General features: G+C 40.8%; 1 protein-coding gene across 1 annotated transcript; it reads left to right on the top strand.

Annotated features, from left to right (window-relative positions):
• The first annotated feature begins 387 nt into the window (after window positions 1-387).
• Window positions 388-24,746, top strand: Klkb1 (kallikrein B1). Its single transcript, XM_051169766.1, has 15 exons — window positions 388-540; window positions 1,140-1,198; window positions 5,115-5,277; window positions 7,108-7,214; window positions 10,774-10,933; window positions 11,287-11,396; window positions 17,197-17,356; window positions 18,095-18,204; window positions 18,854-19,016; window positions 19,110-19,222; window positions 19,357-19,525; window positions 20,813-20,988; window positions 22,043-22,138; window positions 23,843-23,982; window positions 24,543-24,746. Exons 2-15 carry the CDS (start codon window positions 1,141-1,143, stop codon window positions 24,732-24,734), a joined length of 1,917 nt encoding a protein of 638 aa, XP_051025723.1. The 5' UTR covers window positions 388-540; window position 1,140; the 3' UTR covers window positions 24,735-24,746.
• The last annotated feature ends 1,814 nt before the right edge of the window (window positions 24,747-26,560 follow it).

Genomic DNA, 26,560 nt, shown 5'->3' with positions numbered 1-26,560 from the left:
CTGATACTGGGATTTCCTGGGAGGGTTTGGTGCTAGCACCTGTAGAGAGTAATGCATCACCGTTCTTTATCCATGGAGGGCACTTCTCCATGTTGTGCCGCCCAGGCTTGGTAGCAGGGTTTCACGGTCAATGTGAAACTTCTAACATTCCTCAATGAGCATTTGCTCATGTCTCACCATTCTCAACAGATGCTACAACCTACCACATGGATTCTTAACACTTGGGAAGGCATTTCTGTGCATAGAGAATTGTGCGCATGGATTCTTCTGCAAAGGGAAGCATGTTGGAAACTCCACCCTTGTCATTGTGCTTATATGACTTCCTGGAAATGGTTAATATATTAAGTAGCTGGACCTGGACTGGGATGTTCATGGACTATATTGACAGATTAAACAGTTGGAACTGATGCCAGCAGCCCAGTGTCAACACTAGAGCCAGGCAAACACTGCCTGCAGTGCCATACTCAGAGAGCTTGAAGACTTCATTTTCAGCTAGAGACTCCTTCTCCCCCAGAACCACAGAAGCAAGCGTCCTTCCAGGTAAGCCCACTTTATTATTGTCACTCATCATCTCCTGTGTCTTGTTGCTGTTTTAAAAAATATAACTATGTCTGTATGAAAAAAATCTGTTGGTGGAATGCACTAATTTCCCAAGAGTTTAGAAAATCTGGAAGGAATTATTTTTCTTTGTACAAATATTTTAGTGTAACATATTTAAAAATCAAGAATGAGAATTTTGATTGGCTTAAATTTTTTGAGTTGGTTTGTATATTTTCAAAGATGTTCTGGAGATTGCAGGTGATATTGTTGTCCTTATTTATAATAATTTTTCATAAATTAAGAAACTTAAGTGTTTAATAATTTTAATTACCACTTTTTATAATAATAACAGAAATAAACCTTAAAAATAACAGTGGAAAAAAAAATAACAGTGAATAAACTAATATATATTAATAGTAGTCCAGAGGTCTCAATTTGTACCTTGGGAAGCATGATAAATATTTTAATTTTCTATATACAAATCTTCATTCTCCTGGTGATCATGTGCTTTGATTTTCAAGTTAGACATTTCCCAAAAAAGCAATGTGTATATTAAAATAAATTGTCTATTAAACACATGTATATTTTTTCTTTTAAAGGATGATTTTATTCAGCCAAGTGGGTTATTTCATATCCTTATTTGCTACAGTTTCCTGTGGTAAGTATTAGCTATAAAAGTTAAAATTAATAGTATGTGAGAGCAGAACAGTTATGCAAACTACACCACTCCTGGAGAAAGCCTTTAACCATACAGCTTAGGGGAAGGAGGCGGCTGCTGGCACTTCAGGGCAGGAACTTTTCTTTAGATACACTGCCCCAAACACATGCGAACAAGGGAAGGAGCTTGGAGGCAACAGGCTTGGTGCTTTTTTTTTTTAAGCAGGAACTTCTGTGTAGAGACTAGGCTCCAGCAGAGTCCCCCCCACCCCAAATACTTGCTTGTTTTTATTATCAGCCTTCAAAAAACAAACTCTCCCTGAAAATCGGTAAGGTCATTAGACATTGTATAATGACTGGGCCCAACCCAAGTGTCCGATCAGTATATGATGTTTCTGATATAAGGCATACGGAGCTGTTTCTGAATTGAACATCCTTGCTTTGGGTTTAACGAGTGTATCATCCCTTAGGTGGTCAGGATGGATAGCTTTCGGCAATAGACGTCAGTGCTCCATCTTTCTCTGTGCATCCCTTTAGTTTTAGAGAATAAGCATAGCCCTGGACACCCCCTCTCAATAGTCATTATAGAGTGAATTCCCCACACACACACCCGACATCCCACGAGGGATGAGTCAAAGGCGACGTAAGATGTAGCCACACCCCAAGGATTGGTTACTTGATTCTCAAGTACTTGGCAAAGATAAACAGCTTGGAAAAGGCTTATCATTGTAAATATAGACATCGTTTGTTGTTGTTTTTGTTTCCTCTGTGCTAATTGTTCTTCCCTCCATCTGTCTCTTCAGCCGTAGCTGCTCTTCAATGTCACAACTATTGCCAAATTCAAACCAATCAAATGGAGGAGTGATAGGCAGAGATGCTATGGGCCATAGCTATGAGAAAAAACAAGACTTAAAATTCATGATCGTGATAGGGGAATTAGAGATGTGAATATGTATAATACTTGAAGCCGAGTATTTTATGTAGCCCCAAAGTGCAAAATAACCATTGTTGAACTTTTCTTTAATCTTTAGCATTTTTCTGCATGAATATATGTGTCTTATAAAAATATTAATGATTTAAAAATGAGTTTAACTTACCTTTGCTATTTATAGCTAATGTTAACCCGAACAATCATTTTTGTTATTAGTTCTTCTTTAGGACATTTTGTATGTACATTCTATGCACACATTCAATTATTTCTATAGATTAGATTTTTGGAAATAAAAATGTTAGATACAAAGGTATGAATACTTTTGACAGCTTTGTGGCAGGTATTATGGTATTATCTTCCAGAAAAGCATTCTCTAGTTTCCCCCACAAGTTATCAGAATGCTCGACTATCCCACTTAGAACAGCGTTAGTTGGCATCTGTTGCTTTCTAGTCTGGCACTCACCTATAGTGTTTAAATTAAGATGCTTTTCTTTCCTTATTGATGGTATTTTTTTTCCCTTTCTTGTTTGATTATGTACATTTTTAAATACAACCAAATAACATGCCCAATATTCATGGACATGAGATCAAGGTGGAAACTAAAAGATGTGATCACAAAAACAAAACAAAACAAAAAACAAAAACAAACAAACAAAGACATGATCACTATAGATCTTTTAAGTTACATAGACTCTGTACACACGATGCTGTCATTGTTATCATCATCGTCCCCACTGCCGTCATTATCATTGTTGCTAAGCAACTGGGGAGGACAAGCAGTTCTACAGTTGGATCACTTCTAGATGCTCTCTTTCATTGGCTGAGTCACATGTCACTTTACCAAGACTCAACTGCAGGATAGGAACTTCCAGGCTATCATTGGTTACAGTTTGTGTTTTTGTATGTGTCTGTGTGGTGGGACAGCAGAGAAGCGTCTGCTCAATACTTATGAAACACTAACCACACGAAAAACAAGTCTTTTTGTAACTACCATTACCGCTGGGCTTACTGTTCAGTGTATTGTGCAAATGGGACACCTTAGGATGTACACCTGGGAGCATGGATTCTCAGGAGCATCTACCCAGGAAAATCTGTTCTTTCCAAATGTAAACTTAACCCAAGAGGTAGGCATGGCAACGCCCCTCTGATATGAGGAGAAGCAATACTGCTAGTTTGGCTCATGGAAATGGGACTCAGCAGCAGGGTCCCCGCACAGGTAGAACATAGCAAAAATTAAATCTTCATTACGTAATGAAATACATATTGTATAAATACCGAGTCTTTGAGTAGCAATGGCAACATCAATACTTAAAGAGAAATGGACAAAGTTGCCACCAAATATTGCATGCTCAATGAAGACTTGATCAATGGAAATGGACAGGCTACCTAAGGTGGCAAGCTCCATGAAAAGATTTGAATTGAATTTTTTCGGATAAATCTAAACTCATCCATTAAATGCATTGAAGACAATTCTCTAATGCTATGTGGGGTGCAGAATACGCCCCACAAGAGAGCTCTGAGTCAGCACAAGCAGCATATATTTCAGTTTATTTTCATGTTCGCTTACAAATGTGCTTTTTTTTTAATATTTGAAATTATTTCTTTAGCCTTTTTCCTGGTATTGAAAATAGATTATTTTCTCATTTAATATAACCTGATTATAGTTTCTGCTCCCTCTACTCTTCCCAGTCCCTCCCTACTTCCTGTCTTCTCCAGATCCACTCCCATCCTGCCTTCATCAGATATGAACAGGGTTCATACCAAACAGGACAACGTAAATTATAGTAAGATAAAGCAAAAAAAAAAAAAAAAAATCATCACATCAGATTTGGACAGGACAAACCAGCAGAGGGAAAAGAGCCCTGAGAGAAGCATAAGGATCAGAGAGACCCACTTATTTACACACTCGGGACTACTGTAAAAAATATTAAGCTGAAAGCTGTAAGGTATATGCAGCAGACCTGGTGTAAAACCCTGTCGGCCCATTGCTCCCTTCAGTCTCTGGGAACTCGTAAGAGCCTTGCTCAGCTGATTCAGAGGGTCTGTTCTGGAGTCCTCCATCCACTCTGGCTCTTACACTCTTCTGCTTCCTTTTCCACAGGGTTTCCTGAGCTCTTAGATGAGGAATTTGTTAGAGACATCCCATTCAGATGTCTCTCTCTCTCTGTGTGTGTGTGTGTGTGTGTGTGTGTGTGTGTGTGTGTGTGCGTGTGTGTCTGTATCCCTCTGTCTCTGTCTGTCTCTGTCTCTCTGCCTCTGTCTGTCTCTCTTTGTCTCTGTGTGTGTGTGTGTCTGTGTGTGTGTGATGTGTGGGTGTGAGTCTCTGCACATGAATTTTCTTTTCCTTATTCAAGAAACGAGCTTGTAGGAAATCAGTTCACAATGATTATTAGTTTGCTTGAGTAAAGCCAAGGCAGGCAGCAACATGTAACACTGTATGCTTGAAGGGGACAGACAGGACGGAGAGTAAGAAAGAGTGAGCTTGTGTGCAGGATATGTATTCACTGTGTGATATTAACCAGGTCTGAACCCTGGGGCTCAGCCATTGACTTGTTTCATGAAAAAAAGGAGATGTAGATTATGTCCTGACCTCAAGTTCCACTTAAAGTGTTGGGGAATCTGGGAGATGTTTGTCCTGAAAGGATTTTGAAAATTTTTTTCTGTATTTAAATTTTTAAGGTGAGATGTTTTCACACCATGCTAGACAGTAGGCAGGAAAGAAAATCCATACTGCATTTTAGTGGGGGGATAATTTGTGTGGAAATTACTATATATGTCATAAAACAAGAATCAAACTTTATGCATGTGTCCATAAGAAAACTTTAGGTAGCATGCTGTATTGTTTAAATAGTTGTCATAATGTTTTGTTCTTCCTTTATAGTTGTAAATGTCTTTGGGATAAATGAGAAACAGTAGCAAAACAGATGCACTTCTATGAAAATGGTTACACTTTCCCCTAAATCAACTTTCAATGGTTATATCACAGGGTGTCTGACTCAACTGTATAAAAATACCTTCTTCAGAGGAGGGGATATAGCTGCCATCTATGCCCCAGATGCCCAGTACTGTCAGAAGATGTGCACATTTCACCCCAGGTGCTTGATGTTTAGCTTTCTCTCAGTGAGTCCAACCCGTGGTCCAGATAAGAGGTAAGAGGAACTATTTTATCATTGCTAGGGCTAGAAATTTTTCTCACTGCTTCCAGTTAAATACAAAAGTGGTGTTGTACTTCTCAGAGAGTTCAAAGACCATTTTCATCAGATGCTCCTAGACTGAATCTTTCCAAAGCAGACAACTAAACCGCTGAACCCAGAGACAGACACTCTACAGAACCACAGCAGTAGGTTCACAGCAGCCACCAAGGCCTAAAGGAAGAGCCCGTAACAAGATCAGGTCCTTCCTCACACCCTAAAGTTTGGTCTTTCTTGTTCACTTTCCAACATGTTGAACTGTCCACACTTGGACATTTGTTTATGTATATAAATGTGTTGTTGGCTAGGGTCTGCATATGATGGAGAACATGAGGGTTTTTTTTTCTGAGATTATATAACTCCACTCAATACTAGACATGCCAAGTTCATCATTTTTTTAAAACAATTCTTGTGATTTCAATTTTTTAGCACTAAGCAGCACTTCATTATACATTTTCTGTTGTATTTATTATTTATTATGCATTAATTAAAATTATTATAAATGCTGCAAATGAAAGTCACACACCCAAATTAACCAGACTAAGAGACTATACAACTCAGTGAATTCTATCCAATCTATGAACCTTCACAGTGGATTTTATAATTTCACTACCAAATGTATACTTTATTCATATATATTACTTGTCTTAAAAAAGGTGAAAATTTCACCTGCATAAATAAATATATTTGCATAAAGAAATATATTTAATTGTGTGACTTGTTGCCATATTTATGGATAGCAAAGTTGAAAAAATATAAACCAGGATTTTTGTTGATAGTTGATTTGGGATCCAGTAGGCAAGTCTCAGTAGTACCTTTAGTGAACCAGTTAGCAATTTTAGAATGTGCATTTTGAGTCTGTGTGTGTGTGTGTTGTTGTTGTTGTTGTTGTTGTTGTTGTTAACTGGTAATTTTGACAAATGCAAGTATTAGAAATAAAGTTGGAAAATTTACCTTAATTTTCTCATATTTGATCAATAGCCAAAATGAAACATTTTGCTTCTGTTTGCATGCATATAACTTTCATCTTCACTCTATCTGAATTTAAGAATTAGAAAGTCAGCACTCATTCTCTGCTCCCTACATGGTAATCTGTGCAAAACAAAAACAAAAACCCAGCCTGTGTGTAAGAGTCACAGTATTAAAATTTGAACTGGATTCTAGGATTCTTATAAATTAGCATAAGGTTGATATTGAAAACAGAAGTTCCTGTTAGATGGAAACTACCAGGGATCAATACACAAAATGAATATCACATAGAGGCCCAAGTCATGGCAGGTTCAATTTGTTTAAGTAAATTAAAATACTTATAAGATAATCAGCACTTTACAAATGTAGACGTTTCAGAGAAGAAAATAATAAGTTTAAAGTCAGCTTGAGTAAGATAACAAGATCTTGCTTCAAAATAAACTAAATAAAAGCTAGAGGTGGAATGAGAGGAAAGAGCCTGGCAAGTGGTAGAACACGTGCTTAGCATGCTAGAGGTCCAGGCTTTCTTCCTTGGTACCACATACAGCAAAAACAGAACCCGTTATCTTTGGGGAAGAGAATTTATGGAAGTTCAAACTCAGGCATCGTCACCAACTCTTGAATGTGGTTGGCTCTCAACACTTAAAGCAAGAACACAAAGGGAAGCAAAGCTGTAGATAGTGAGCAAGTGTCTTGAGAATGTCCTTCTCAGCAAGTTTTTAAAAAGTGCTATTAGTTTCCTGACCCCAGGCTTTATTTATTAACATATAGCAAATGCTACATGATTTCTTGATGTGTGATTTTTTTTTTTTTAAACAGATTTGGGTGCTTCATGAAAGACGGCATTACAGGAACCTTGCCAAGATTACATCGGATGGGTGTCATTTCTGGTCATTCTTTAAAGCAGTGTGGCCATGAAATAAGTGGTAAGATGTGGACTTTTCAGCTAAATTTGAGCTAATAATACTCTAAGTCAGAGTAGCTTTTGCTCAAAGTCTGTGCTATCACGGACTTTTGGAAGACCCCACCAAGAAAGACAATGGAGATGGAGCAACAGCATCGTTATAAGAAGGGGGCACATTCATCTTGATAATGTTCATGAATTTGCTTGTTTGCTTGCTTGCTTATTTTTTCAAGGCAGGGTTTCTCTGTGTAGCCTTGGCTGTCCTGGACTTGCTTTGTAGACCAGGCTGGCCTTGACCTCATAGAGATCCACCTGCCTCTGCCTCCCGAGTACTGGGATTAAAGGCGTGCACCACCACACCTGGCATTCATGTCTTTATCTGTTATAAAGTACAGCTTTAATGGCCTCTACTGTCTGTGGTGCTCACATACATTCTGTAGAAAATGAATGTGCACTCCAGACACTATGCCCTCCCTGTTTCCAGAAGACTTTTCAGAAAAGACTCAGGGAATAGCTCATCCCCAAGTTCACTTCGGGGTAATTTGTGGTCCCCACCAGAACTGATTTTGCACTTTTCAGCTCATAGAACTTTTGGCAATGTCTAGAGACATTTTAGATGGTTACAACTGGAGGAGATGGTACTCTATGGTAGTGGCTGGATTTGGTGCAACAAATTCTACCAGGCACAGAGCAGTCAGCCACAACAGAGAACTTCCTGGCCATCACTAGGGCCATTTATAAGGCTTTATGACAATGGTTCTCAATTTTCCTAATGCTGTGGTCTTTTTAATACAACTTTTCAGTCTGTGGTGGCCCCCAACCATAAAATTATTTTCATTGATACTTTATAACTGTAATTTTGAAACTGTTATGATTTGTAATACAACAGCTGTGATTTCCAATGGTCTTAGGAGACCCCTGTCAAAGGGTGGTTTGACCCCCACACACACAGCAGAGTTGCAACTCACATGCTGATAATCACTGGTTTAAGAACTCTCATTGTTTGCCATTCAGGTCAGACTGGAGGAGTGAGTTCTATCAGTCTTGCTAAGCATAATATTTCTTACAGGGAATGTAAATGCTAAGATGGTAGAGAGCTTTCTCTCTCTAGAAACTGATGTCCTAGAAAACAATTTCTGCATTACCATAAAGGTTCAATACAAAGAAGGCGTTTCTGTAACACGACAGGGACCGATCGTAAAGTGCAAGTGCTAAGACAGAATGAGGCTGTGGGCTGGTAGAATCTGAAGAACCACTCTGCATTCTGTTGTTTTGTTTTCACATAATTCATTCTATAGGTTTAAATTTCAAACAGTCTTGTTTTGCTTTGATTACAGCCCCCTCAACACACACACACACACATACGCGCGCGCACGCGCATACACACACACAATTCTGAGTCTGCAATTTGAATTATAGGCAATTACTCAAGGGTGACAATGGCTTGGCTATAAATTCCACTTCACCAATGTAATAGCTATAGTTACCCTGAACTCATAGACTCCTATCTTGTAAGAGCAAACCTATACACTGATGAATAATTTTTATTCACCTTATTTAGTTGTTGTCTTGGAGGCTTACTGCCTCCATCTGCTAACCTAGGCTTAGTTCTGGAAGCTTCTAGCCTCCATACAATCTAGGCCTAGGCCTAGAATGTTTTCAGCCTCTGAGACTTACTGCTGAATAAGCTTACCCTTTCTAGTTCTTTCTGAACTGTTGCTGGCTGGTTCAACTCAGCTGTTCTAGCTCAAACTCCTTTCCAAGCTGACTGATTCAACCTCTACATTATGCTAATATAACTTGCTGTATCTTTCTTGATTACATTTTACATCTGATGATTGTGACTTACAAAATTTAAAGAAATAGAAACACTGCCTTTTCCAAAGCTGCTTGGTTGGCAATTTTCTGTCCTAATTTAATCACCCTCACTGAGGTTGGTTCTAAAGCTCCTTTCCAACTTTCTCCCAAATATCTTCAAGTAAAAAATTGGTGTAGGAAGCCACTTTAGTAAAAATTATCAAAAGGCAGGCCTAAATTTTACATATAACCAATAAGAATTTGTTTATTAGTAACTACCCCATTCCAACCCTCATCCCATTTCCTTTTTTATCTGAAGGAAATTCAAAAGAACCCCATTACTATGATTTACAATGTTCTGCTCTGCATAAACTTCTGGGAGTTCTTAGTATCTCTACACCCTAACATAATGCTTTTCTATTAGTCTGTGTATATGTACTTTCTCCCATGTTTAAATTAATTTCATGATTCTTAGAAACTTACAGTTATTTACAATAGCATATTGTTTGTAATAGCATGCACACACACACACACACACACACACACACACACACTGCTTGCTTAACTAAGAATCTAATTAAGTTGTCTTAAAGACAAAACCTATGAGAGCTTACATTGGCTTACTATCTGTTAAAATAATTACCTATTTTCTATATATAAGACAAACTTTAGAGGAAGGGGTGCTTAAATGGAATTGAAGAAACTGATGTGCTAGCAGCTGGCTATAGCCCCAGCATCAGGGAAGCAGAGACAAAGATCATTTCAAGTTCAAAGCCAGCCTGGTCTGAAATGGCAGTTTGACACATCCCACATGGCTTGGGGCCTGGAAAACAGAGGTGTTGAGGGAATAAGGAAGGACGGACACACAGACCCACATGTAGAAAAACTGGACTGTTGTTGAGTTGTGAGCACTGAGTCTCCAAAGCCCAAACTGCTCACTAGGTGCCGCATATGGGAGGGGCTAACTAATCTCAGTGGAAGGTCTCTACAGGCTGTAAGCATCTTGGGCTGTAAGCATCCTGGAGCAGGAAGGTGAGGTTGCTAGTCATTGCACACCCAGGTCTATTGTTCCTATACACTAGTGCTTCCCATGGCTGTGCCCACCCAGGTCAACAGGCTCCATCTAATTCTTTTCACATGCACTTAGGGCTTCCTATGGTGGTCACTAAAGGAATTCCAAGCCAGCCAGGCCTAGAGAGGAAAAGACATGATGGTGATGGTGGTGGTAATAGAATTTAAGAAAACTTTTAAGCAAGAAGAAAAATGATTTCAACATAAATATAAGTAAAATATTTAACACAGATCTCAGTGGTGAAACCTGCAGTCACAGATCGCCATCAGACCTGAGTAGGTGAAAGAAGAGAAATAGATGCACATCATGGCTTTTGTTTTCCTTCACTTGGCCCAGAAGTCAAAGGTGTGCTGTTTGTCAAATACTGTGTATCTCTGGCGTAGACCACCAGGGCCCTTCTTATTACCGCCTTGTTTGTTTATCAGTGCCACTGATGGTTTCAGTGTGAAACTGTGTTGTTCTGTATTGTTGCCACCTATGTCTTGAAGTTTAGAAAGCAAAATAACCCACTTTTAAAGCTGTAAACACACTGGGGTGAGTTAATGTTCAGCAGGGTTTGATAACTTAGATATGCAGTAAAAAAAAAAAAAATTTAAATGCTGTGCTTATCAGCAAAGTCCTCAAAAGTGGGATACTGGCCTTCAAAATGGCTCCTACTGAAGAGTAGTCAATCTGTGTCTGAGGGAATTTGGCCAAATGTGTTTCATTTCAGCCTGCCACCAAGACGTATACGAAGGACTTGATATGAGAGGGTCTAACTTTAATATATCCAAGGCCAACAGTGTTGAAGAATGCCAGAAATTGTGCACAAATAATATTCACTGCCAATTCTTCACATATGCTACAAATGCATTTCATAGGCCAGAACACAGGTGAGTAAAGCTGACTGAGGACACTCCAGGATTCAACAGAATCCTCCATGGAAACAGAACAAAACAGACAAGCCTGCTTCCCCTTCAAGTAAATTGCCAGGGAGGGAGGTAGTTCACTTTCCTTATTTGCATACTTAATTTCAATGGAGTTTGACCCCAAAGATGGTGAGCTTCATTTGGCCTACCAGTAGGTTGCATACGGACTGAAGGTGTAGTGTCAGTCAGTGATGTATGGCTCCCCAGCTGCACCCTACACTGCCCTTTGCTGTGGTTATTATTTCAGTAACAAATATCTGCAGATCTGTGTGCGCCTCAAGAAAGGAAGCATGACAATATCTTTTGTTGACGCCCAGGAACAGCTGCCTGCTGAAGCACAGTTCGAGTGGAACGCCCACCAGTATAAAGACGCTGGACAACCTGGTATCTGGATTCTCACTGAAGTCCTGTGCGCTTTCAGAGATCGGTAATTCAATGGTGACTATGCTACTGCAATTGTGATGTGCTAAATAAGAGTGTCGAGAAACATCCACACGTCATTCCCAGGGACCAGGGATATGGTGCCTTTTGGCCAAAGGGTGTTTAGACATGTGATTTGATAATATGGAAATACTTCGAATACAGAATTTTTCTGGATTACCAGATTATGCCCCTATCTAGTCTCAGGGGTCCTTATATGATCACGAGAAAAACAGAGAGGTCAAAGTCAGAGATAGGAAGACTTGAAGGGGTTACATTGCAACCTTTAAAGGTGGAAGAAGAGTCTGAACGCAAAGAGATGCCAGTGACCTGTAGGAATTGAAAAGGGAGTAGAAAGGTCTCCCTACATGCCTTTCCAGAAGAACAGAACCAAGCCAACCTTTTGACTGGCACCCAGTAAGACTTACTTTGACCTGACTCCTAGGATTATAAGACCACATTTTTGTGTTGCTTAAACCTCTAGTTTTGTTGCACTATTCCTACAAACATCATTAGAAAAGCAAGTGACGATATAAAGAAAACCGTCCATATCTAGTGAAATAAGCATATGGCCATAAGCCAACAAAGCCCTATAATTTCAGACCGAGGGGTAGTTTTAATTGAATTATCCAGACAATCGCCATTATATTTATTGGTCAAGGTGCCAGTGATGAGATTTACTGAAACCAGACCACTTACAGTAAATAGCACTAATACTGACTGCTGGCTCTATGCCAGGCCCTTCATTAGGTTCTGAATTCTGGGATATGGCCTTTATGAAAGACTGGGAAGTAAAAAAACAAAAAACAAAAAAACACCAAAGCAACAACAACAAAAAAACTATCTCTTTTTCTATTTGTCATTTCTTTTCTCAGCGTAGATGCTCAGTGCTGTGACAGTCGGCTCAAACATGTTAACTGTTTGGTTTTAATACTCGTTTTTTCTAATTTTTGAAAACTTGTCTACAAGAGTAGGGCTCTTTATTCAAACGCGTTCTATTCTGTATACTCTGTTTATCTTAGACTGCTTTCGGAGGCTGTACCCGGGTGCTGGAGGGCTGGGAAATACCTAAAGAAAAAGGAGCTCATTTAGCTGCTGATTCTGGAGGCTAGGAAGCTAAAGATGGAGTGGCTGCATCTGGCAAGGACTGTTGTGGGTCCAAGGTCATTCAGAGAATTCACCACTAGTTTGACTCAAGTTCTGGTTTCAGTAAATGAGAGGTTGAGTGGAGAGTGAGATCTGACTCTCACACGAACTCTGGTGCCCCTTTTCTGACCACATCCCCTGGATGGGGAGTCCTGGCGGCACTCAGAGGAAGGACAGCAAATTACCAAGAAGAGACTCGATATTCTAAGAGCATATATAGGGGAAGGAGGTCTCCCTCAATCACAGACATACAGGAGGGGAGAAGGAAGGAAGTGGGAGGGAGGGAAGAATGGGAGGAAACAGGAGAAGGGCTAACAATTGAGATGTAATATGAATAAATTAATAAAAAAGTGTAATTTAAAAAAATAAAATAAAATGTCCAGATTAAAAAAAAAAAAGACTGGCCAGAACCAAACCAGAGACAGCTCTCTAGGTAAGGCTCCAACTATTTTTAACCAGAGGATTATTAAGTCAAAACCCACAAACTTGGAGTTCGGGGAGGCCATAAATTAACTCATATCCTGACTGGGTCAGGCAAGGCTTGATTTGGTAAAACGGCCAGCTGGTGCCTCAGTCATCCAGGCAAGCATGCATTCCATACAAAAACAGAGCTTAGCAGTTAGCCTGTTTGATCTTGTGACCTTGTAGGAATGGCTGAGGCAGTGGAATATTTTGTGAGAATCAGCCAATTTTTTTTTTAGAATAGCCCAACTGCACCAGAAAGTGGTCCATCTCAGGCCAGCTTACAGGGTGCATTCAGGGTAGGAGCAAAGCCCTCGTGGCTTATACAAGGTAAGAACAGTTTTGTTCTTACAAGTCTAGCACAGTAAATTTATCCTGTAAACAAAATGTTCACCATCACAGGACCCTATGCGTGCAAATTAAGTGAGCACGTGTAGAAGATCCAGAACACAAGAGGAAGCCTTGGTTTAAAGCAGCCATTGGTGTAACTGGTGTAGTTAACTGTAGTGTAACTGGTCCCTGGTGTAACTGATCTAGTCCAGGGAGAAAGGAACTCACTCCTGTGAAAATGGTATTACCCAATGCATGTGGGCTGTGCCTTCACTAATTCCCACTAGGCCATACTCCCAACATTCCCCCACGGGGGAACAAGTGTCACCAGGAGGCAAAGTACACTTCAGCCAGAACAGTACATTACTGCAAGTGCTTTTCTATACCCACAGACGACCTGACAAGAATTTTTTTCTGCCTCAAGCTCAACCCACAACCTCAAGGTGTATGTCGAATGCCCAGTCTCAGACTGGCCTGTACTTGCTTTTTTTGGATTACAGTGAGTTCCCATATTTCCTCAGTCTGACTAAGTGCCCTCCACTGAATGATAAAAGTCCTGGATATTTTGGAAAGTGGCTTTGCTCTTTAAGAGGCAGAGCTTTTCACATCCCTTACATGGCAACCAAAGCCACAGGAAGGCTGTCTCTGGGCCTCAGGGCCTAAATGAAACTTATAGGTCAGGGTGACTTTTAGTCGGCACCACACCCTTGTCCTTAATTTTGTCAATGATGTCTTTAGCTTTACAGATGAAAAGCTGCAGTTCTGGGGTAAAACCGTATGCTAAGGTCGCATAGCAAACCTACCAGTTAAACACAGAATTCTTATGGCCCTGTCCCCTTTCCCCCCAGATATTCCTAGCCTCTTACTGCTCAACTCAAAATGAAGTGTGTTTAAAGCCTTGTGTTCAGCAGTTTCCCTCACGGATTATGAAAGATTTGGAGATAATCAACCCCCTCCCTTCCCCAGTTAGTGATTCAGTGCTAGTTGCAGTTCTAATTGAGAGAACTCTTTCCGTGTTACTGGCTTGGGATCTGCCCTGACCTTTCTGCCTTAGGAGATAAATATCCTGTCACGTGATCACCAGGAGCCATTGCTTCTCCCTCCTCCTGCCCCTTCTCCTTGCTCCCTTCCTCTTGTTCTTCTTCTCCCATCTCTCCTTCTCTCTCCTCCTTCTGCCTTCCTCCTTCTTTCCTTCCTTCTTTCTCTTTCTTCAGACACGTGCTTTCAAGGAGAGAGTTGGTAACACTAGGCAAAACGGTGGTGAGCCCCAATAAACTCAAGTCCTGTGAATAGTGTTTTACAGGCGAGCCAGGTAATGACCTCTGTCTGAGAATGGGGTACTCTGGCTTGGAGGGGCTTCAATCATTCGGACATGTTGGTTTTCAGCACACCCGTGGGGCTGCTTTCCAGGTCTCTATGAAGCTGAGGAGGGAGCACAAATATAGGGCAAGTTAAACCCCACACAGCTCTTGCTGAAGGTTGGCCATTTTTCTATCCCAGGATTGTATGTCCCTTTGATTAATTTCCAGAGATATAACAACAAATACAAAAAAAAAAAAAAATGGTGGTTTGGTTCATTCTGCCAATATTCATCATAGTTATAGAAAAAATGGGTTCTGGGACCCTCATATTCTCCCAGTCTTGCTAACATTCTGTAACCCTTTTAATAAGCGTAGTGTTGCAGTTAGGTTGTTACTGTTGTGATGAAACATGATAACCAAAGCAACTTGGGGAGGAAAGGGTTTGTTTCAGTTTGCACTTCTTGGTAACCATCCATCACTGAGAGATATTGGGTCAAGAATTCAAACAGATCAGGAACCTGGAGGCAGGAGCTAATTAATGCAGAGGTTGTGGAGGGGTGCTGCTTACTGGCTTGCTCATCATGGCTTGCTTGGCTTGCTCTTTTATAGAACCCAGGACCAACAGCCCAGAGATGGCACCACCCACAATGGGCTGAGCCCTCCTCCATTAATCACCAATTAAGAAAATGTCCTACAGGCTTGGCTATAGCCTGATCTTATAAAGGCGTTTTCTCAATTGAGGTTTCCTTCTCTCTGATGACTTTACCTTGTGTCAAGTTGACATAAAGCTAGCCAGTACACGTAGCCAACAACCTAACTTTAGATTTAAAATAGTCTTTGGGATACCAGATGGCCATCTTGCCTGGCTCAGACTCTGCATTTCGTGTGGGGCAATAGAAACCTGGAGTGCAGCCAATGGGTTCAAGCAGGGTGACAGATAGAATACCCAGAAGTAATATAAAACTTAGACACGAGTAAAGGAAGATGTTAAATATGTCTAAGTTGAAAAGGAGTCAAGATGACTACGTTAGCTTTCGGCAAAGTCTGTTCTGTCACTAGTGAGTGGCTCAGGACACAAATCCACAGGGTTGGCCTTTGTAGACAATGATTTTTAGAAGTCCTTAACATCTCCAGTGGTCTAGAAAAGAAATTGACTTTGTCATGAGGCAGCTGATTGATTAAAATGGAATGCACAAGTGGTGAGATGAAGCTGTATTATGTAAATGCAAGTTTATTGGAGCAGCAACGGAGGGGAGGGGGAGAGATGGAACGGGACTGGAGGTAAAGGAGGTAGGGGGGGAGGCGGGGGGGGTTGGGAAGGGGAGAGGGTGGAAAGGGGGAGAAGGGAAAACCAAAATGTCTGTATTATATAGTGAAGGGCCTCTGGGGGAGGGGAAGCCCCTGCCCCTAGGTAGAGGGCAGGTCATGCCAGCCAGGCCCTGCAGCAGGACCTAACAGTGTGGAGCTCCTTTTCAACTACAAATGTCCCAGTAAATTTGTAAAATAACCTTTAAGGGATCTCTTGTGGTGAGTTGCAGTTGTCGGTTGGAATGGATACTTGAGCATCATGAATTTGTTTTTGAGTAGTCAGTATAGCTTCCTAGACTACTCAAATGGGGGTATTATGGAAAGAGCCTTCTCTTCATCCAACCATATTAAGTTTGACCGTTCGGCCTATCATTATTCTGAAACTTCCATACGATTTAGAGTGGAATCAAATTGACTCTTACATGCTATCAAATTGGATGAATCATGTAAACAGCATTAATAAACAAAAATAGATGAGAAATAAATTGTGTGAAAGGGATGAAAATGAAGCCTGTCCAGCCTACTATCAAATGGCCTTGTTGTTAACTCCTCAGAATTTGTGCTAATCCCTTTTCATTAAAATGATTCTCGTAATACTCAGAGACAATGCACAGAAGAGCGTGTTCCCAAGGCTTAGCCAAAATATAAGGCTAACACAAGCCACCCAAACATCTAGTATTGGAAATGCGGCTGCTTACTCTACAGCATTTAATATTTGTCACTAGAGGAGAACACATTTTACTCTTTTCCCAAAGAACAAGTTACAAATTCTGATACATTAACAGGCTTCTCCACCCTTCCTTTTATTGAAAATAGGTTTCCCCCTCTCTCATAGATATATCCTATATGTTTTCCCACTTCCCCTCCCATCCAGATCCACTCCCTTTCTGTCCTTGGGAAACAAGCAAGCTTCTAAGGCATAATAATAAAACAAAACAAAATTAGGAAGCAGAAATGAACACATTGGAATTGAACAAAACAAACAAAAGCGAGTCCAAGAGAAGGCGCAGGATTCAGAGAGCCACACGTTTGCACACTCAGGAATCCCATTAAAAACAATAAACTGGAAGCTTGAATATACACCCAGAGGACGTCCTGCAGATCTGCAGGCCCTGTGCACGCTGCCACGGCCTCTCGGTAGGCAGCTCTTAACTTGTGATATGTAGTACTGCGAATAGGCAGTCATTGTAGTCTCTTTAGTTGCTATGCTAAAACATAAACTTTGTGTCACTGAGCAAAGTCTCCTTGCTGAGTTCACAGGTTGCCCCATGGATATTTTCCAGCACTTTGCCTTTGCGGGCCTGGATGTGGGCCAGGCCGTCACCCCCGATGCCTTTGTGTGTCGCACCATCTGCACCTTCCATCCCAGTTGCCTTTTCTTCACATTCTATACGAACAACTGGAAGACAGAATCACAGAGGTGAGTGGGATCAGGGCACGTGGGGCTCCCTTCCAGCCTCGCCCCCTGTTCCAAGCAGAGGCTTGCCTTGCGGGTTTCCCTACTGATGCTTCAGCCTGTGGGTGCTTAAGTGGGTGCTTTTCTGCCAGGTGCAGGCTGCTTCAGAGATTAGCAGGTCCGTTGACATACCTTCCCTTAAGTAAAACAAACATGTCTTTGAGTCAAACAATAGCAGCAGGGGCAAAGAGAGCAGGCTTGAGTAACAGCTGCTCCCACAGTCTACCCTTTGATCTTGTGAGAAATCAGAGCCCTCCTTAGCCCGATCTGCTTATCCCCCATCTAGGGTCTAGTCTGACCTTTTCAGCTTTGCACAACTTCCGATTTCCGTTATGTACAACACAGGCCCTGCAGAGGGTGTGTATCGATCTAATACCCAGGGCAGCATAAAGCCAAACAATTTGTCCTTTCGTTGCTGTCTCTCTTTTCTTTTTCTTATTAGAAGGTGGAATTTTATCCTCTGTCCTCTTAACAGATTGTCTGTACCTACCTTTTTTTTTTTTCCCCAGAGAGAGAAGTGACTCCATTTACATTTAATCCCTGTGATATTTTTGGAGTCTTGGAATGTGACTAGCTGAACAGATTTTCTCAGAGGAATACAATTTATGGAGTTGCTTTAAGAAAGAAAAAGAATGAAATAAAGAGGGAAAAGAGGCGTGGCACCTTCTAATGCTATTTTCTCTCTCACTTATTTTTTAATAGAAATGTTTGTTTCCTTAAGACGTCTAAAAGTGGGACACCGAGTCCTTCTGTTCCTCAAGACAACGCTGTATCTGGATTCAGTCTCTCTACCTGCAGAAAAGCTCGCCTGGGTAACGTGACTCGATCGTGACGGCACATGACATGTGTCCTAGTTTGGTTCTTGGTTGCTGTGATAAATACCATGACCAAAGCAAGTTGGGGAAGAAAAGGGGTTTGTTTTGTTCATAATGCCCCAGTCATAGTCTAGTCCTTACAGAAGTCAGGCCAGGTACTCAAGCAGAAAGGGGCAAGAATTAAGCAGAGAGACCATGGAGAAATGATGCTGTTTGGCTTGCTCCTATGATTTGCTCATATGTACATATATATGTGTGTGTGTGTGTATAAGTGTACATGCATACAAATACATGTGTATATGTGTGTACATGTGTACATATAGCTATCGTGTCCCACATCACCTGGGATATGATAGGGCACTTCCCCAGTTGGCTGGGTCCTCCTCCATCAATCATTAACCCAGAAAATGTCCCACAGCTATGCCCACGAGTCAGTCTGATGGCGACAGTTCTTCAACTGATGTTCCCTCTCTTCAGGTGACTCTGTCTTGTGTCAAGTTGACAAATACCGACAGCCACGAGGTGCAAGAGAACTTGGGGTCTTCAAAGACTTAATGGAACTCTTCTCAAGAGGATATAGAAACATTATCAGTGCTGCTTATTTCCTGTCTTATTGTGTATCTTTTGATGTTTGTGCATGGTACAGAGCCCTGTCATTCCAAAATTTACTCTGGACTTGACTTTGGAGGGGAAGAACTGAATGTGACCTTCGTGCAAGGAGCAGGCGTGTGCCAAGAGACATGTACAGAGATGATCCGCTGTCAGTTCTTTACTTATTCCTTACTTCCCCAAGACTGCAAGGTAGAGGGGTAAGGGACTGCTTCTTTGCTAATTAGCTATGTAGCTATTTCATAGTTTTCTCTTCTCTGTGGGTTTAGCTTTATACTGTTCACTTTGTCCAGGTGTAAATGTTCCTTAAGGTTGTCCACGGATGGCTCACCAACTAGGATCACCTACGGGGCAAAGGGGAGCTCTGGTTATTCTTTGAGGTTGTGCAAAGTCGTGGAGAGCTCTGGTGAGTGCGGCTCATCTGTTACGGAACCGTGTGGATGTCTTGGTTCTTGTGATCTGATTGTTTATACTGTCTCCTTGGCTGGAGGGGATGCTGATTTGTGTCTAATTCTGACCACACATCTCGACGCTTTTCAGTCTGCACAACAAAAATAAATGCACGTATTGTGGGAGGAGCAAATTCTTCTTTAGGGGAGTGGCCATGGCAGGTCAGCCTGCAAGTGAAGATGATAACGCAGAATCACGTGTGTGGAGGGACCATCATTGGACACCAATGGATTTTGACAGCTGCCCACTGCTTTGATGAGTAAGTTTTAGGTCCATCATATTATGCCCATTTGTGTGTGTGTGTGTGTGTATGTGTGTGTGTGTGTGTGTGTGTGTGTGATGTGTACATGTTTACCTGTTGTATGCACATGCGCAGGTTAACACCAGGTACCTTCCTGTATTACTGTTTGCCTTATTTGTTGAGACAGAGTTTCTCACCAAACCTAGAGTGCTAACCCTTTTGACTAGACTGGAAAGACAGCAAGCCCCAGGAATCTGCCTGCCTCTGTCTCCTGGCACATTCTCAGTCCTAGTTGGAGATCGGAACTTAGGTCCTCATGTTTAAAAAGCAAACCATCTCCTTGGCTCTGAGACATTTATTTTTTTACCTAGAAAATATTATAATTTTAAGTCTGTATATCTTTTATAGAGTTAGCTTAAAATTCAAAAGATAGGTAGGTAGATTTTAAGCAACAGTATGCTAAACACAACTGAGACTGAAGATCATTTAATGTTGTGAACCACAGTGTGTATTGTACATGTGCACTAGGGATCTTCTCTTACGGGAACATAACAGTTTCATTCCAAAGAACAAAATCGCTGAAGTGTTTCTTATCGTAGTGTGTCTTTGGATTGTATAGTGTGAGACTTTGATTTTCAATACAGTTGTTTGAGCTGATTACTTGAGTTTCATGAAAAACTCATTGAGTGAACATGGGTCTGGGTGTTGGGTAGAATTTTCAAAACTGTCCAAATGCTCCTAAATCTACAGTTGCCGTTTGGTACGGCAAATTTATATGAAGTGACAGTCTCAGCGTTGTCAATCATAAGATTAAAATATTAAGGAACTCTTAAAAACATTGATGATGCTCTCCATCTTTTAGTATCAAACATTCAGACATGTATTAATTTTTATATGGAAATAAACAAGCACGTTTATGCCATTAATATGTGAATTTGTTTTTATCACCAAGAAATGATAAAATTATATATGCATTGCCAAATTGGTTTGAAGTAAATCTCTTTGTGATACACTATAGGCAAATGTTTAATATCTGTACCTGCTTCTTAAAGTCATACATACACACGTTTTTAAAAAATCTTTTCAGACATAAGGGAGTCTTAAATGGAAAAAGCTTAAGAAATTTTTATTTAGAAACTAAATCTTCAAAGATCCAGTACTACTGTTATAAGCAACGATAGTTGCCTTGCCAGGAAGAATTAGGTCATATGGAATATGTTCTTTCTTACCCTCCTCTCCCCATCCCTAGAAAAAGAAACAAGTAACAATGCCAGTGTTATGTTGGTTTTCATGTATCTCTCCCAGGATTCCCTATCCAGATGTGTGGCTTATATATGGCGGGATTCTTAGTCTCTCAGAGATTACAAAAGAAACGCCCTTCTCAACAATAGAGGAACTTATCATTCATCCGAAATACAAAATCTCTGAAGGCAATTACGATATCGCCTTAATGAAGCTTCAGGCACCCTTGAACTATACAGGTACGTAGCACGTTTAAGGGAAAACTGTACAACTGAATTGTATTGGTGTCAACTTCCACTTCAGTGTGCGTGAGAAAACAGATCTGCAGAAATTATCTTCACGCCCTGGTTGATGAGGTTGAGGGAGAGAGGAGGCTGCCTGAGAGGTAAAGATCCTGTCACCCACCACACAACCACTGCTACTTAAGGGGCAAAAAAAACAAACCCACTTCATTACTTTCTCAGAGTGGCGTGCAACTGCATGTATAGTACCAAAACAGTAGGTATAGGAAAGATCTTGACATCTGGGGACACTGAGCATCTTTTTACAAGATTGGCAGAATCACCAGTGCTTGGACTTAATAATATAAAACTATATGAAAGTGATTTGGACTAGATGCTCGTTGCTAAGAACACACTGGCGGAACACGGAGCATGTGACTGCCTTCGGAGGCACCCCCTCCACAGAGGCAGGATGCCTACCATTAGCTGCAAGTGTCTGTTAATAATTACGTAACCCTCAGACGGTTTGCCTTTCCTCCTCCTGCCTTCTATATCTGCTGTAGGTGTGTGAGCTCCTCATTGCTTTGTTGTAATAAGTCATTCAAATAAAGCCTGGAGACAGTGTGGCTGTCTTTGCTCTGCTTATGAATTCTGCCACAGTATATTCTAAACAAAACACTGGAAAGTAGAGACGTGCTTGCCAATAAATTTTGGCTGAGGAGCCCTCCTCTCCCATGAAGGTTTCGTGCCAAAATGCCACACATGCCATATGCCAAAATGCGAGGATTTCCTTGAGTTCTGGGCTTTGGACGTTGATCATAAAGCTGGAGGGTCGTTCTTTTTATTCTTTAATTTCGGTAATGGGTTTCATTATATTTCATAATGGACATGGCATGTCACCTCCCTTTACCATCTCCTGTCCTTTCCCATTCCAGCTAGTCCCAGGAGGCTCATTCGTGCTGTGTTGTTCTGTAGAAAAAAAAAAATAAGGGGGGAAAGATAGGGATTCATTCTTAATGTCCATATCTGTGGCTTTAACTGGTCCAAATCTGTCCATGAAATTTTCTTGCAGAATTCCAAAAACCAATATGCCTGCCTTCCAAAGCTGACACAAATACAATTTATACCAACTGCTGGGTGACTGGATGGGGCTACACGAAGGAAAGAGGTACAGCCTGACATCTGAAATGTTCCTGTCTTACACGTTCAAGTACGGGGAGCAGATCCGTGACTCAGCAATCCTTACTCATGACCTTTCCATTTATTCCAAAATATCAGTCCTCTGATTCCCAAGAATGTGACTTTTTGGGGGAGGGCATTACAAACTGATGAGATTTTAAGCCTTTAAGCATGTTATTTATAACAGAGATTATTTTTATGGCTCTGCATCAAGAACTGTGGCCCTGTGGTGCTGTCACCTCCACTGAAACCTCTCTGCCCACCCCACCCCCCACCCCCAGTACTCATAGTGCCCGTGTTCACTACGATCTCCCTTTGTATCAAAAGCCAAGGTGCCAGCACTTGGGAGGTAGAGGCAGGTGGATCTTTGTGAGTTCAAGGCCAGCCTGGTCTACAAAGTGGGTCCAGGACAGCCAAGGCTACACAGAGAAACCCTGTCTTCAAAAACAAAAACAAACAAATAAAAAAACAAAAACAAAAAAAGAGAGAGAGAAAAGTTCTTAATATTTATTTAAACGTGTACCTGCAATATGATAAACCTAACTTTTCCTCTAATTATGCTGTTAAATGCTTACGTAAAATACATCGGTTCATAAAGAAAGACAAGTAGATTGCAGCACAGTTAGCAGTATTTGTTAACAGAATTTGACATAGTGATAAGTATATGTCTTTGTCAGTGTACAATATAGCAGGTCGTTTTTATATCTTCCATAATGTTGAAATAGTGATGGGCATGATCAATATTTTCATTTGGTTGTAACTACAATTCAAAGTTACCTGTGACCCTTACCCAACAATCCTGCTAATGGTACCATATTCCTGCATTCGTTATCTGCATTTGAAACCAAAGGGGGTGCTCAGCTGTATTTGAAAGGTAGCGAATATAGAGGTTAGTTTTCCTCTCTCCCTTCCTCTGAGTTTATGGATAATCAATTGTTTGTGTAGATCTGAAGTCAAGAGTTACTGTGTGTTGAGACTTGATCTATTTTTCTGGAAACAAACATGTTTCCTTTCTAGATTAAGTACCAGATAAACACGATTAGAGATGTTTGTGTCGTTTTACAGAAAGTGGTGATTGGCTGTGTCTTCTCTGTGTTTTCTGAACCATGCAGTACTGTATTCAATTAGTTCACATTTTTCACTATGTTACCCTGTATATGTACACATATACACATATATTTATGCATGCATACATACATATATACACACATGAAATATAGACATGGATAGAAAATAAGTTATCTGTAAATGCATCATGTGTCATAGAACTTTGTTTATGTAAAGAACAAAATACATCTCTGCTGTCAGATGTTTGGGATTTATTTTTATAAATTATGTATTTTTATTATAATTGGAATTTGTAAAACAATGAAAGGAGAGACCATCCAGGCACGCGTATTAAAGGTATAGATGTATGAAAGAACCACCCCCCACTCACTCTGGGGATGGGGCATGTGTTGATAAAGGAAGGTGGTACATCATAGGAACCAAGACTGTGGTAGATTGGAGGATGGGGCGACTGAAATGCTTCTTTTGAAGAAAGCCAACACAGATCACCGCTACGCCATCTCCTTCCTCTCCCTCTCTTTGTCTCTCATATACCTCTTTCCTTCCTTTTCTCTCTTCTTTTCCCTCTTATTTCCCTATTTATTGTATTTCCTTTCTTTAAAGGTATTTCTTGATTGCTTCATAGGTGAAATCCAAAATACTCTTCAAAAAGCAACTGTTCCTTTGGTACCAAATGAAGAATGCCAGAAAAAATACAGAAATTATGTCATAACCAAGCAGGTGATCTGTGCTGGCTACAAAGAAGGCGGGACAGATGCTTGTAAGGTAATTGTTAGACTGTGAAAAATACATGATAGTTCATTGGAGATGGCTTATTTGAAACCAATTTTTCAAAATTACTTTTCCTTAGTTTCAGTTTGGAAGTTTAAGAGTTAAATGACCCAAAGACTTTATAAATAACTTTTAACAAATAGACATGGTGCATATCATATATTACTTATAATAGGTACATTAGAATATGTACTGACTATGACAGGTATGTCACAATCAGTACAGATATGTGCCATATTTAAGGGCAATTTTACATGCCATGGTCATGCTAAAATACAAGAAAAATAGATTTATTTGAACATAGGATAAAGATGCTAAAATGGATGGGTTTATCTGAGAATGGGAGAGGAAATAAATTGGCCTTGTAACCATCCGCTTGTTTTTCATGGCTAATAGGGTGCAGAGAAATTGAGAGTCTGTATGTGTGCTGTGCAAAGGTGAGACTGTAGAACTGTTAAGAACGTCTGTCTTTGAACAAGGGAATCTTTATTTAAAACCTCACATGTATGGGTCTCTACCATTGTGGTTTTTTTTTTCTACCCACTGTGACCCAGGGAGATTCCGGTGGCCCCTTAGTTTGTAAACACAATGGAAGGTGGCAGTTGGTAGGTATCACCAGTTGGGGCGAAGGCTGTGCCCGCAGGGATCAACCAGGAGTCTACACTAAAGTTGCTGAGTACATGGACTGGATATTGGAGAAGACACAGAGCACTGATGGAAGAGCTCTGGAGACGCTCCCAGCATGAGGAAGCTGGGCAGCTTGACCACCTGCTCTCAAGTCAAACATAAAGCCTCAGATTTCTCTTTTGCAAAATATAATGTTGTCTGCCTCGCATCCTTGTCATACGATTAAAAATAGAGGATAGGTACAGTTACAAAAGACAGCGTCTTGCTCAAGTGTTTCCTGCCTTGAGTAACAGGAGCCCCTGCAGGACTTATCCAAAGAGCACCAGGCTTATTTGGAAATAAAATGGGCAAAGGGCTTTATTAGGTAGGGAAATGCCCAGATGTGAAGCAGTTGACGACAAGACTCCAGATTCTAGCTCAGTCCCTGGGACTATTCTCATGTAAGTGCTGGACCTCAGCAGATCTCACCGTTACCTTCTGTCCACCTCAGTCATTTGCTCATTGGAACCTGATGCTGTTCATTCATTTGGAGCAAAGAACTGAGAAGCCTCATTCTATCTGGTGGAAGGAAGAGATCTTTGTAACATTTCCTTTACGATAAAAAAAAAAAAAAAAAAAAAAAAAAAAAAAAAAAAAAAAAAAAAAGATGTTCTACTTGAACTTGAGGGGGCTGGGCATATTTTCACGTAAACCACCTTTCCGGCCATTGCCACAAGGTCTTGGCTTACGTGTTTGTGTAAGACCTGTAAGGCTACAGTTTTCTTGCTGCATGCAGTCCCTGCAATGGGCTCATCACACAGTACTCACACAGGGCAGGGGATCTGATGGCAATCTCCCAGGGAACCCTGGGAGTTCAGCCGAACTCTGCAATAGTAATTCATGAGGTGTCACTGAATGTAAGGTATTGTATAAAATCCAGGCTTGCAACTGAGTTGAAAATAAAATGCCGTCTTCGCATGGATGGCGGTGATCCCCAGGCAACACAAAGTCCCAGCTTGCCAGTGATTCCTAAAATGGACCATATGTGCTTAACTCCATTTAGTTAAGCTGATTAATATTTAGACAGAATTAAGCCGTTTACAAACTATTGTGAAAGTTAAATAGACAAATAGAAAAGTCAAATTTTCAAAAGAAGATTAAACATTTCCTTGCACATTCGTAGATTTGCTCAGTAGTGCAGAGGATTAAATATGGAAGAGCTAATGGTTTCTCCACAAAGGGAAGTGGAAGAGGTGAACCGGCCCCAGGAGCAATTGGCTCTGTAAGAGCTGCCTGGATTCCCATGAAAGATCTTCTTTTTAAAGGACACCACTTCAACTTGTATTTTTGTATACAATAAACAGTTTTGTCTTATTATGTGTAGAAGTTGTTTTATATGTAACAGGTAAGGAGTGGTTCTCAATGAAAATCTGTATCTCGGGTTTGGTACTGACAACCCTAACAGGTGTTTACACAAAGCTATTAGAATCTTACTGGGTAAAACCGTGGGCTTTCATTTCTCAAGGAACAGCCTTGTTTGGGCAAAACAGTCTCAAAATGTGGAGTTTTCCTAGGGCATAAAGTATCATTATGAGGTTGTCAGTTGGAGCCCAGTTGGACTGAAATGTTCTATTTATTTTTCATCATGTGTTCCTGCACAACGTGAACAAAGGAACTCTTCTTAAACTCAGAGCCTCATGGGGCTAACATGTGCTTAAGTGGCTGAGAAAATGAGAGGGTTGAATAGCATCGCTTTCACGAGGCAGAGTGAGGGCAGGGGGACCTAGATCTTTGGCAGGTCCATCCAAGAGAGGGTATGCCAGCTCTGGGAATGAGCACTGTTCCTCCTGTGTTGTCACACATGGGGAACACACAGCGCAACACTCAACACCTCTAGAGCTCAGTTCAAAACTCCTACCTTCTTTTCCTGTAATTTTTATTTATGCCTATCTGTCCCACTAAACTG

Source organism: Acomys russatus, chromosome 27 (assembly GCF_903995435.1).
Source record: "Acomys russatus chromosome 27, mAcoRus1.1, whole genome shotgun sequence".
Classification (NCBI taxonomy): domain Eukaryota; kingdom Metazoa; phylum Chordata; class Mammalia; order Rodentia; family Muridae; genus Acomys; species Acomys russatus.
This window is presented reverse-complemented; position numbering and strand designations above follow the sequence as displayed.

What these genes read in the sequence shown, in the direction of transcription:
- Klkb1 (XM_051169766.1), top strand. Translation starts at nt 1,141, where the DNA reads ATGATTTTATTCAGCCAAGTGGGTTATTTCATATCCTTATTTGCTACA. An exon ending in CAAAGTCGTGGAGAGCTCTG is followed by an intron (nt 19,223 to 19,356) that starts GTGAGTGCGGCT and finishes GACGCTTTTCAG; the next exon opens with TCTGCACAACAAAAATAAAT. An exon ending in GGCACCCTTGAACTATACAG is followed by an intron (nt 20,989 to 22,042) that starts GTACGTAGCACG and finishes ATTTTCTTGCAG; the next exon opens with AATTCCAAAAACCAATATGC.